The 13,764-nt window shown below is 35.4% G+C and overlaps 1 protein-coding gene across 5 annotated transcripts in view; it reads left to right on the top strand.

Moving 5' to 3' along the window:
• RAP1B (RAP1B, member of RAS oncogene family) overlaps positions 1-8,434 on the top strand; it is a 34,206-nt gene extending 25,772 nt beyond the window's left edge. For all 5 annotated transcript variants that reach the window (XM_037514025.1, XM_037514027.1, XM_054696239.1 and 2 more), the window contains 5 exons: positions 789-845; positions 1,727-1,867; positions 4,123-4,266; positions 4,883-4,999; positions 7,194-8,434. In XM_037514025.1, the coding sequence (XP_037369922.1) occupies positions 789-845; positions 1,727-1,867; positions 4,123-4,266; positions 4,883-4,969 (429 nt within the window). In that variant the 3' untranslated portion in view covers positions 4,970-4,999; positions 7,194-8,434. The remainder of the gene's footprint in view (positions 1-788; positions 846-1,726; positions 1,868-4,122; positions 4,267-4,882; positions 5,000-7,193) is intronic.
• Positions 8,435-13,764: the final 5,330 nt, after the last annotated feature.

Here is a 13,764-nt window from a genome sequence, read left to right as displayed (position 1 = left end):
TCATAATGAAGCCATCCATTTCAAACGTTAGCGTCATGTACCAGCCCCAAAAGATTGAATATTCTCAGAGTTCTTCTTTGTAACCTATAGAAGTCTCCCTAACTTTTCTACTTATACCTCCTTTAGAAAGTGCCACTGCTGATAGTGGAAATGTTTGTTTCTGTGTCTGTTAACAGAACATAGGACAGTAAAATTTAATATGCAGACATTTTTAATTTAACCCTTCATGTACCCAGCTGTGAGACAAATTACTTTCTCCTTTCCACATCTAATTATAAATAACTTTCTTTCCTAGGAAATGTTAGGTGAAAGAGGGGTACCAGGGATATATCAATATATAAAGTTTATTTGACTGCTTCCTTGCTACCACCAGTTTTGCTCTAGTATGGTGAGAGGGATTGTGGTTATCTAGAGAAATGATTGTCTGCAGTATGATGGAGTTAAGATAAAATCACTTCTGATATTATTGAAATTGTCACTAGCTTTAATTATTCTGAGGTATTTTTAAATTGTTTCCTCTCCAGAACTAAGTGCTGAATGATTTATACTGAGTTTGGATCTTACAGATATCCTTGTGTTGAATTAAAAGCACATGATTTTTGCTCCTAATACAATTTGAGGGTCTGTGAGCCTTGATTAGTTTTTCCCCACCCTGTTTTAAGGTAGTATTTCAAATTAATTGTAAAGTTGCTATAATCTGTGCTATTATTAAATATACTAGTTTTTTTTATATTAAGGTAACATTACAGACATTAAAAAATAAAATTCTGTTTTAATTTTTCCCCCAGCAAGTTGAAGTAGATGCACAACAGTGTATGCTTGAAATCTTGGATACTGCAGGAACGGTATGTAATAAGAAGTATTAGAGTGTATATACAGTTTGTACAGTACTAACCTATAAATGCTAGTACTCTAAAGACAAATAGCTTATTTAAAAGCACTGCTTGCATTGAATCTTTTACTTTCTTGAATTCTACCCTTTTTTGTGCTTTGTAGTTATAGTGGGTCAATTATTGAAAAAAGTCAAAAAGTTATTAAGTCAAAAATGTGTTTGGATAAAAATTTTCATGGTCTCACTAGTACTTTGAAAACAAGTTAAAATATATTACCATATTTGAATAACATGGAAAATATTTGGGTATACATATATTCCTCAGTAGCTGTGTGAGATTTTTGAATGTTGTCTTTCTTCCTTCCAAGTATTTATAGACCAACTAGATTTTTGGTATCTGAAGGTGAAGGAAGATTATAGTCCCTGTCTGAGGTATTCATTCAACTAATGTTTGACTACCGGTATGTGCTGTGGACTGCCTTACCCTCAGAGACACACAGTCTGTTGAAGGAATAAAAGTGGGAAAATGTCAAGATTCATAGCTAAGAATCATGCTGAACTCCATAAAACTAGAGCATTGGGCTAGTTATGAGTAACTTGGGGATTCAATTTGGGTGCTCTGCCTATTATACATTAAGAAGCTGCCTTTAAAGAACTTTTGGAGACAAGGTATTTGTCTCACTTGCATATATTTTTTGCATGTATATCTGTTTTGTATTTTTTTAGGTAAAAATCTGTATTTTGAAATTACAACTTCTCAAATAGTATCTTCCCGTGAGTTTTAGAAGTGTTACATAATACTGCTATAGTGTTTGTGGAGCTCTAATTATTAGTCTTTGAAAATTGTCAAACTATAAAAAATTGTTTTTAAATGGTCCTTTCTTTCTACTATAGGAACAATTTACAGCAATGAGGGATTTGTACATGAAAAATGGACAAGGCTTTGCTTTAGTTTATTCCATCACAGCACAGTCTACATTTAATGATTTACAAGATCTGAGAGAACAGATTCTTCGAGTTAAAGACACTGATGATGTAAGCTAACTCCCCAATAAATAACTAAATATGTTTTATTTCAACCTTTATTGTAATAATATCCAATTTAAAAGTTTTAATTTAAATCCACTATAAACTTCCATGTAGTTTTTGGAGATTTGTTTTTTGAAAGCTTTTTCCTTGAAAGGTAAAAATATGTCTTTAACACATACCTATTTTCAAATACAATGAGGAAAGTAAAAGCTGTACAAAAAATTCTATACTCTTCCTATTTTTAAAAACATGCATATGTTGTGGAGTGAAGAGAGATAATGGGAGGCAAGTGTTATAATTGATCAAATGTTCTGACCACATTTTTTTTTTTTTTTATTTTTTTAATTTTTTTTTTTTTAATAGAGGCATGTTTTATTTATTTATTTATTTATTTGTGTGTTTTGTTTATACATGCACTGGGTACAGTCAGAAGCACGGGAGGGTGAAAGGATTCACCAGAGCCGGAGTGGGGAGCAGAGCAGGCAGAAGGACCGAAGTACACTGCTGAGGGAAGCAGCGGGCGGCAGGAGAGGTCTGCGCGCCATGTGGGACCCTCCTCTGGTGGCCGGGGAGCAGCCGGGGATCGAACCGGCGCCGCAGAGGCCGCAGGCAGCTTCACAACCCAGCGCTCAACTGCTGCGCCACCGGGGAGGCCCCTGACCACATTTCTGATAGATTTAAGAGCCTTTTTAAACTCTCTAACATACATATGGAAACATCTCCAGCAACTGTGACAAAGAAAAAGCAAAAAGTATATTAGAGTCTAACATTGATTTACATATCCCTTCAAAGTCACCATTGTGGAATTTAATTCATGTAGAAACTTCAAAGGGATTACTTAACTTCTCATCACACTGTATATAGCAGTGACTGTCAAGAATCATCTTGCATCAGAATTACTGATGCAAGCTGGTTAAAACAGACTGCCAGGCAGCCCCTATCCCCAGAGTTTCTAATGTATTATTTCTGGGATATGGCTCAAGAATTTGTATTTCCAGCAAGTTTCCAGATGGTGTTGGTGCTGCTAGTTTGGGCACTACACTCAAAGAACCACTGTACTGTAGTTTAATTGTAACAAATATTATGAGAACTTAAAGGGAACCTACTGTTTTACATGATGCCATGTCCTGGTCTTAAACAGAACTTTGAAGGATCCTACATATTTATAGCAACTTCTGTGAGCATTCCTCAATTAGTAAATCTCTTTTTTCTATGTCTCTGGTAACTAGTATTCTTCTATCAGTTGCATTAGGCAAGTATTTCTTAATGTAATATTTTATCTGTTCCTAAAAAGTCAAAATTCTCGATTTCCTAGTTTGGATTTATTTCAAAAATGCTTTAGAAAACCAATCTCTAATTATTAGGAGTTCTGCAGAATACATATTTTTCTCTATTGTGTTCTTTTAAAATTACAAACAAGTAGGGACTCCCTGCTGGCACGAGGGGTTAAAATGCAACCTATGAAACTGTCCACAGCCTCTGCAGTATGAGTTCAATCCCCAGCCAGCCAGGGAGGTACCCACATGGTGCAGCAGACCTCTCCTGACTCGCCCGCTGCTCCCCTCAGCAGTGTATTTCAGTCAATCTGCCTGTTCTGTTCCCCGCTCTGTCTCTGGTGAATCCTCTCACCCCATACACCTCTGGCCCATACCCCAGTTCTTGTATGCATAAATAAATAAATCTTTAGGGGAAAAAAAATTACAAACAAGTATCCAAATGCATGATTAGTGAGTGGTCTTGATTTTCAGTTATTTAAGATGATTTAATTTTCTGGCTATATGGGAAAATGAAAATTCTACTTTAGGGACTTTCCAAATTTCTCCTTTTGTGTTATGAAATTGAGAGTGATTATTCGGTGAATGCTTGTCAGGAAACTAGAAAACGTGACACTGATTGACACTCGTGAAACATTTTAAGGTTTCGAAATACATCGCCTTTTCCTGGTAATGCTCCTTTTTCACTTCCTTGTTAAAAGGTTATAGGGTTTGCTTATTATAATTAATTTATAAGTTTATTGTGATAGAATTTTAAGGATTCTTTTTCCTCTTCTATAAGTAGATCATAGTTTGTTTTCTAAAATAATTTTTAAAAGTCTGAACATTGTTAAAACTTTTTAAACTGTTAATTTTACCGTACCTTATTAATTTAGTATTTTCCTCTGGCATAATATAAAAGGTAATCCTTAGGTTGGTTCCTAGAATTCTTTTGATTTGAATTTATACACTATTTATTTATTTTTATGCTCATAAAACTTTTTTTAGGTTCCAATGATTCTGGTTGGTAATAAGTGTGACTTGGAAGATGAAAGAGTTGTAGGAAAGGAGCAAGGTCAAAATCTAGCAAGACAATGGAACAACTGTGCGTTCTTAGAATCCTCTGCAAAGTCAAAAATAAACGTTAATGAGGTATGGTGAAATATACTTTAAGAAGTCTTCTTTTGAAATTTACCAATCAAAATTAATGGAAAATGTTTAGTAACACAAACTTAGGTTTACTCAGGGTGCTTTGTTGACCTTACATTCAATATATAATGTTAATAAGCCACAATACCACTTTAGACTATTAAAGGCACAGTGAAGTTTACTATGAAAAAAGAAGACTGGATGGAAAATGATAGAGGTGGGAAATACAAGTCAGTTTCAGGTATACAAAGGATGTTCTCTAGAAGATGGAGGTAAATTCTTTCCTTGAGGGGACTTAACAGTCATGTTTTAGGTAGAACAGAGGTACATATAAAGATTTGAAGAAGAGTAAAGGGTTGTTTTCCTTGGTAAATGAGAAATGTTCCCACTGAAATCTGACCACAACTCAGTACTTATTTTGAGAAAAATTTTAGCCCTTCCCGCAAATAAACAGAAAAGAAGTTGACAGATAAAAGAACACCTGGTTTTATGCTCATTTCTTAACAGAATATTTGCTTTCTGGGGCTCGTTTATATCCAGACAAATCAGTTCTTTCTTTTGAAGTTTTTGGTTTTTTAGGGTCTTTCTCCTGTAAATTAAAGTTTTTTAATGTTTGCAGATCTTTTATGACCTAGTGCGGCAAATTAACAGAAAAACTCCAGTGCCTGGAAAGGCCCGCAAAAAGTCATCATGTCAGCTGCTTTAATGTACTAAATGCATTGTAGCTCTGAGCCAGGTATGTTAATTTATATTTTCCTCCATTTTTTTTCTTTTCCTCTTTAATTGTTAACCTCTATTTCATTGTAACATTGATAAGAAAGCAAGTGTAAAATTTTTTGTTGTTCTAAAAAGGATATGGTTACTTCCTTTTTAAGATACCCATGACTTAGTTTGATTGGCTAGTAATTAAAATAATTATTTTCTTTACCTATCATCAGAAGTAAGATATTCCAGATAAGTGAATATTTTAGATAAATTCATCCAATATGTACTTATACCCCAGCAGGACACTGATTAGTGCTAACAATACAATGATAAACCTGACCTACCTTCTCTCTTCTCCTTAAGCTAATTAGGTGTAATGGAAGAGTTAGACAAACAGTTGCAAAATATGCGTTTTCAGAATCAATCTACCATGGTACTTAGAACCCTTGACACATTTGCCACGTCAACCACTCATAAGTATTTAAGTCTATATAGTATTTGAATTCTCACAGCAGTCCTATGAAGAAGAACTATTATTCCTATATTATAGATGAGAGAACTAAGACAATAAGATTATTACTTATTCAAGCCCTCTCACTAATAAATAGAGCCAAAATTTGAATCCAAGCAGGTGGACCCCAAGTCAATACTTAGTCTGTACTGGTTCTTTAGGAGCTTGTAACTGGACCACCAAACCTGTGCAATGTGAACTGTGGATTTAGGGAAAGTGTATCAGAGTAAGAGAACTAGGCTGAGAGTTGGAGGATAAGTAGAAGTTATGTTGAAAATGAAGAGTTAACCAGGCAGAAAAAACTACAAATGCAACCCAGAAATGAGAAAGCAAAAGAAAAATGAGCATACATTATTTTTATATACAGTTTTTGAAAACAATCCTGTTAATACTTGTAAAGCAATTAAATGATGCCTGGCACATGGCTAACTCTCAAGTCTTCGGGGCTCCATTTTGCCAATAATGGTTTCCTGCTCAGTATCTTTAGACCATTATTTTACTGTACTCTAATCCTTGTGAACTTCTGGTGTTTGTGGTTCTACTTACTCCTTTGTTAAAATGCCCTTATATGACTTTAGCACTTAGATTCTGTGTCTTTTTAGAGTTTTTATCCATACTTTCCATTTAAAGCTTTCTGTTTAGCAATATACATACTCTCCATTTAAAGCTTTCTGCTTAGCCTCTTATTTCTGATACCCTCTCATTCCTGACCGCATGCCCATTCTTAGCAACACACATGTTCCAAACAGAGCTCACACACTCCCATCTGTCCTTTCCAGTTTGCTACATTCAGTCTGCTAGGTTTTAGAAAATTTAGCTGCCTCATTCATACTCTAGAATGAGGGCTTAATGTCTAAAGCATTTGTGAAAATTTTTCCAGCAATCACATTTATATTAATATTATTTCTGGAGTTTACAACTCTTGATTCTCCAAACCCCCCCTACCAGAAAAAGAAAAAGGGAAGTGCTTTTATGGGCCCAGGCATGTGTGCAGAAAATCATCCAAAGTAACTATTTAGTAGACAGTGAGTTTTGATTTTTTTTTTAAGTTTAGTTATATGATTTTAGTATAATAAACACTTTTCTGACATCCATCTTAAAGTTGAATCTGTTTAAATATGGTATTAGAAAGTATTTACCTGTCAACTATAAAGAGCCACCATGAAATAAACTCTTCTGTCTACTTCTCAAACAACTTTTTATATACTTCTACTGGAAGAGTAAAGGAAAAGGTCTTGATTTTCTGATACTAGAAACCCTGGTTTATGTGTACATCCTATGCTTATAATGTAATTCTAGGATTGTAAACACTTTTACAGGATCACCCATTTTGTTAATATTGCTGTCTGTTTTTTAATGCCAATTCTAATAAAGTTGACTTGACCTAAAATTGTACTGTGGTTTGTTTTTTATTTATTTTTTTCCATTTTAATCTGTGGCAGGTAATACACAGATTTGGGTAATTCACCATTTGGGATCTAAGTCTTTTATTTCACTAAATTTTAACAGGGTAGCAGAATAGATGAGGTCATTACAAAAAGATGGAAATATATAATCACACTTTGCTCTCTTATAAATTGTGGTACATTGTGATTAATAACAAAGGCAACATATTCATTCCTAACATTTTGTTGCCTCCATGTGTTCCTTTGGATCTTCAGTTGCTATTTTCAACTGATGTTTTCAGTTAATTTCAATTTTTTCCTTTTCACAGGTCTGAAGAACTGTTGCCCAATTCAACAGTGCCAGCATTCCAACTTTGTTAAACCTACCAACATCTTAAATGGACTTTCCTGTGGTGGTACCCTTTAAGAAGCGGATGAAAGCTACTACATCAGTTTGCACATTCTGATCACTTTCCAGTATCACAGAGATTTTTACTTATATAATAGTCCTAGAGTATGCAGCTGGTAAAACCAGAGGCTACAATCCAGTATTACTGCTAAGAGACATTTTTCATCCACCAATGTTGTACATGTATGAAAATGGTGTACTGTATACTTTAACATGCCCCATACTTTGTATTGGAGAGTACAATAATGTAAATCCTAAAAGCACCACTATTTTAGCATAATAAAAGAAAGTCCAAAGAGCTCCTATATAGACTACTCAGATAACTTCGCTTCTTTGATACTTGTAGCTTATTGTAATTTTTTTTAAGAAATTCAAGGTCATCATGTTACTGTACAAAAAAGCGCTTTGATTAACACAGCTATATAGTTTTTTTAATTTTTAAAAAGCCTGTGGAGACAGTGATCTTGTCTTTAAAATATGATAGTCCTTTCAGTATAATGTCTTAGATTAAAAAGACGTTGCCTTTAATATCTGTTGGGAAGGAAGTGTCCAGACTTTCAAATCACTTATTGTGTATTTCCTTTTTTGTTTACATAGGGAACAATGTTTATAGTTGTGTGTACAGTGGGGGTCTACAACAAGAAGTGTATATTTTCAAACAATTTTTTAATGATTTAACAATTTTTGTAAATCATTTTCAGGCTTCTGCAGCTGTAGATTCTCACTGTGAATCCCTTGCTTGCTCATGCATAAGTGTATTTGCAATACCAAATATACAGGTTTAGTATTTTTGCCTGTTAGTGATTGTTTCACATGTGTAACGTTTTGGTTGAGATGTTAAATGGTGGAAGAGTACTGTGGATGTGAATGTGGGAAGTAATTTTAATCATGTGTAACTGGTTACAAGGCCTAAGTTACAGTAACTATTGCTGTTTTATTTAACAATGCCTTGTTGCTTTGTATGCATTAATGTTTGGGTGTAAAGATTGTGTGTCTATCCAACAGGGAGCCACAGTATTTAAATTGACCAACCTAATGTTACAACTACTTGGAGGTGGCCAAATGTAAACTAAAAGCCTTAATTAAAGTGGTGCAATTTTGTATAACTTAGCATCAGTAGTTCAATAAATTTGGATTGCCATGCAAGGGCTTGCATTATAATTACTTGCCACTTGAATGTGTTTTGTGTAATGTTTAACAGTGCTAGAAAATAAATATGGGTTTAACTTCTTTTTAAATGTAATAGGTGCATTTTACACACTGTGGTGTCACATTTTAACATTTGGGCAAGCCAGACACATTCATTAATTACAAGAATGATAAGTGAAAAATGTCACCTTTTTTTTTTTCCTGATATTTTTAAATAGCCATATTAACCGCCTTTTGGAGTTTTTCCTGGGGAAAGAATGTTGTAATTCAGGCAATATACTTCTGAACATATGCCTTCTGGGTAATGTTAAATAGGTGAAGTAGGAAAGATTGAAAATACCTTAACAGATGTTACACATGGATTTTTTTTTTAACTATAAGATGAAGTTACTTAGAATATTATGGTTATAAAGATCTTTGAAGTGAACGCATGTATTACTTTCTTTTTGGATACTACATCTGTCTTTGTCTTATGTGTGCTATAATTCCTTTCTTCCTTGAAATTTATAAACAAATTTTAACTAAAGCTTGCTATAGGTATTTGCCAACCACTGGAGCATATCTGCAATTAATTAGTGATGCCTCTTATTTAGGGGTGTCTGCTAATTTTCTGAACACATGCTATTTGAATGGAACATTTAAGGACTCAAGAAGGAAAAAAAAAGTCATAATCCTTACATATTTAACTCACAATAGTTCCATGTACTTAAAAGATTCTGCATATCTAAAGAAAAAGAAATGTTCTCCCTGAAAAACACCACCTAAGCAATAGGCTTGTTTTGGCAGAATTAGTTTTATTTATAGTCATTAGGAGAGGAAATTAAGTTAAAAGGAGGGGAATTACAGGGCACAAAAATCACTTCAATGTATTTCCTGTTATAGCCATTTGAATCTTTTTGAGGGCACCAGTTAGTCATTTACCTTACAGATCCCCTACCAGCTATGTGCCAGGCTCAGTTCTAGACTCTTAAGAACCAATAAATATTTATTCAAAAGATAATTTTAAGTACTTCATGTCAAGAATTGTTCTACGTCTGAGAATATAGCAGCAATTGAGATTAATAACCCTCTCCTGCTTGAATTTTTTCTCTATGGGGCTTCTCAGCTTACTTAGCCTTGATGTTTTGTGCTGGATAATGAGTTATGGGAGCTGTTCTTGCATTTTTGATTTTTACAGCATCCCTGCCTGGTCCCTACCAAAGATGCCAGTGTACCACCCCCAAACCACGAGTTGTGACACCAAAATTGTCTCTACTGCCAAATATTCTCCAGTTTGTTTGGGGGCAAGGAGGAGGTGGAGTTGTGTTAAGGTCAAAATTGCCCCAGTTGAGATCCACTGATGTGGGGAACAACACATTAATTACACATGAGTGTTGAGAGAACAAAATGGACAGTTAAACATAGTGAATGTCTGTGGGCTTTGGGACTGGATTTCCTGAATTTCTAATCCCAGCTCTGCCACTTCCTAGTAAGTGAGGTATCCTGCTTAAGTGCCTCAGTTTCCTTATCTGTAAAATCGCAATTGTAATAGCGTACTTCATGGGAGTTAAATAGGATAAAGTAAATCCCAGTGTCATCCTATACACCAATGTTTTTTTTTTAAATGCGAATAGACACATGGCTGTGGTTTGGCAACAAGCATCATTGCCTCCTATACAAAATAAAAATTGCAGCTTAGGAAGTCAAATCATGTGTATGAACTTTTCTAGTGCTTGCATGGAAAATAATCCAGAAAAGTCATGAATTCCTGTTCATGTCCCCAAGAATACTTGGAGACACTTGAATTTAGGAAACTGGAATGTTAATTTCACTTATTTTTTTTTAATGTATATAATCCTAGTTTTGATTTTCAACTTCATTTTATATCACTACATAGTCTACTAGAGATGTGTGACCAGTATGAGTAGAAAGTTTTGAAACCTCCATTTAAGTTTGCTTTGCTTTTCAACTCTTTAGATGTAGGGCAGAGCTTAGAATCAACTCACTGCTGCAACATTTTTTCTTTTAATTTACCTTAATCTGTGTCTTCATGAATTTAATCTCCAATATTCTGTGTCCTTTCTTTGAATCTTGGAAATGTAGAAAGGATTTGTATCTCTTATAGTCAATATTCCTATGACCTTATGTGTTTGCAGACTTGTCATTCTTGAATTGTCAGTGAGCTTTAACAGTGATTTAATCTGTTCTGTGGTATATTGTAGTGCATCAATACATCTCGTATTCAGGAATGTGTTAGAGAAGTAAAATACATTGAAAGAAGAACTAAATTTATGGTCCTTTATTGAGAGAAAATGCATGAGTGTGTGTTGGAATATTGATATCTATCAAAATTGGCTACTAAATCTATAAATGGAGCAAATTAGCTTGTAGGCTTGACTTTAGTTTATCTTTGAAAGATAGAAATAAAATACTTACTGCTTTGTAGGTCTGTCTGGTTTTCTACTGCTATTTTTTAAATATTCCACATGTTGCGCAGGCTTTGAACTTTCTCCCTTAAAACATCCTGGCTACTGGCCCATATTTTACTGACCTTAAAAATTAGAGATTTTATACAAAATTAGGGAAATCTACCTGATTTTTGTATCTAAGAATAAATGTATTTAATACTGTTTACCACAGTTTGTGATGCTAGGGATACATCTGGGATGTTCTCCCTACATGGAGCCACATTCTGTTAGGGGAAGACAGAAAAGCTCTATGATCATGTTTCTTAGAGCTTTCCATTTGGGGCAATTTATATCATCTATAGGCAAACGGTCATTTCTTGTAATTTGTCTGAAAGTGTGGAGAAAATTTGTTGTTTTTTGAACCTGATTTAACTTAATCTTCCTTCACACCGTGACATAAATAATTGTCCACATTCAACACTTGGGTAAAAATGCAGGGTTTTTCCTAAAAACTAAACCTCTTACAGAATTTTTCTGTGACTAATACATTCACTTGAAAGGTTATAGCCATTTTAAAATAAGCAGACATCAAAACCCTTAATGTTTTTGTCATTTGCCACTACCCATTCAAATTTTATATGTATAATGTGGTAGTTTATGTCTCCTGTGAGCACTAAGTTCAGAACAGGAAACAACTACTGTCAAACTTTTGAATGGTCTGTGCTATGCCTGGGGCAGAAGAGAATAGCAAAAAGTAAATGATAGAATAAGCCCAGTTCCTCTGGCAAGATGTTTAACACATCAATGATGGGGAAGACCACTCAAGAACTATCAACTCAATGAAAATCCAATAACAGGGGCCATATAGTTCATGCTCTGCTAATCTGTACTAATGCATGTGACTTAGTTTTATTCAAGTCAATGTTAGATTTTTAAAGCAATCAAAAAATATTGGAGAGCTACATGACTAGCAGGAAAAAAGTATCTTTCCACACTAGAAATGGAGTGCAATCAGAAGGGTATGACACACAAAGTTGCCAGGAAAACACTACTTTTCTAACTGGGAGTAATAGGACTGAACCAGCTGTGTGAAGGATAGCAAGGAGCAACAGGAAAGCAAGGGTGAATCCAGTCAAGTTGTAGGCTGCTTTGGTCTGTAATCATGAAGTGAGGTGGGTTGGAGCCATAAGAAGGGGAGCCAAGGAAGTTTAAAAAGAATAAGTGGAGAATTGGTTTGTGACTTAGACACGGGGGCTGAAGGAAAGCTTGACTCTCTGATTGTATTAACAGAAGCAGAGGGAATGAACAACAACGATGATAAAATAGAGAAACTGACAAGAAATCATGATAGGTTCAGGGGAGGGGTAGTATGTATTTTCAATGAGTATCTCTTGAGGATAGGCAGATTTCAAGAGTTGGATGTTGGAACCATTGACATACAGGAGGTAACTGAAACCATGACTGTGAATGAAATTACATTCATAAAGCATGGAGAAAAAACTAGGAAAGCCTGACCTAAGTGGGCTGGGGATGGGGAAAAGGTTGGAGTACAAGTGGTCATTACAAAGCCAAAAACAAAGATAGCAGACAGCTATGAGAATACAGCATGCTTGATGGCAAAAAAACATGCTTCCTTCTACATGTGCACTGACCAGCAGTAATTTCTCGATAAGCATCATAATTTATATCTGCCTCTATATGCTTTGGGTGGGGACTTGGCTTCTAATCTAGAAAAATGATAGTATAATTTTGGAGACACCATTCTCTAGTAAGCACTAGGTCTCTGTATGTGCAGTGGCTATAAGGTGTTTCAGACCCAATGTTGACAAATTTATTTTCAAATTCAGCTGCACCAAGACCACAGAAACATTTTTGTTCCTCTCATTTTGCTCAAGTGGTACTTTGGTGTTTTACCCACAAAAATGTGTTAGGGAGATAAGTTATTATTTCCTATTGACTTGGTACTCCTATGTTGATCTATTTAACAAACTTTTTCTCACAGTCGTAGAGACCTAAAGTCCAAAGTCCCGTGTCAGCAAGTCCTTGCTCCCTCTAGTGATTCGCGCGAGAATCCATCCATTACTGCTGGCATTCCTTGGCATTAGGCCACAATCTTTCCAAACTCTGCCGCCATCTTCTTAGATTCTGTGTGTTTCTAACCTCATCCTTTTAAGGAAATTTGTGATGACATTTGGGGCCCACCTAGATAATCCACTATTAATCTAATCTCAACATCTTTAATCACATGCTGAAATCTTGTTTTTAATTTTTTTTTTTAAGATTTATTTATTTATACAAGAACCAAGGTTCAGGCCAGATGCACAGGAGGATGAGAGGATTCACCAGAGACAGAGCGGGGAACAGAACAGGCAGACTGACAAAATACACTGCTGAGGGGAGCAGTGGGCAAGACAGGAGAGGTCTGCCACGCCTTGTGGGACCCTCGCTGGCCGGCTGGAAAGGAACCGGCGCTGCAGAGGCTGCGGACAGCTTCACAGCGCTGTGCTCAACCACCTGCGCCACCTGGGGAGGCCCTTGTTTTTAATTTTTGTAAGATTTTCAGGTTTGGGTGTTAGGATGTGGCTATATCTTTTAGAGCCATTATCATCACATAGTGTTTTACTAATTTTGCAGTAACAAAGCAGCCTTGGTCTAGTCTAAGATAACCCAAAATATGCTGAATTAAATCAGCTCATCTAGAAGCTTCCCTTAGAGATTCTGCCTAGGAAAACCCCAGAATTAAGCTATTCTGCAGTCTTCTGAAGGGATGTTAGAATCTCATGAGTCAATGAGAGGCCTAACCTGAGCTAGTTTCACAATTCCAGAACCAATATGGAGCCCATGGAATGTCACTGTTAACCCTTATCCCTCTGAGTTGCCTTCTACTCGTTCTAGCATACATCCTGTGTTCTCTACATATTTTGTATTTTTTAGTGATGATAGAAACTTCCCCCT

This window comes from Talpa occidentalis, unplaced genomic scaffold (assembly GCF_014898055.3).
Source record: "Talpa occidentalis isolate TD23 unplaced genomic scaffold, MPIMG_talOcc4v2.1 talOcc4.16, whole genome shotgun sequence".
In the NCBI taxonomy this organism is placed as follows: Eukaryota; Metazoa; Chordata; class Mammalia; order Eulipotyphla; family Talpidae; genus Talpa; species Talpa occidentalis.
This window is presented reverse-complemented; position numbering and strand designations above follow the sequence as displayed.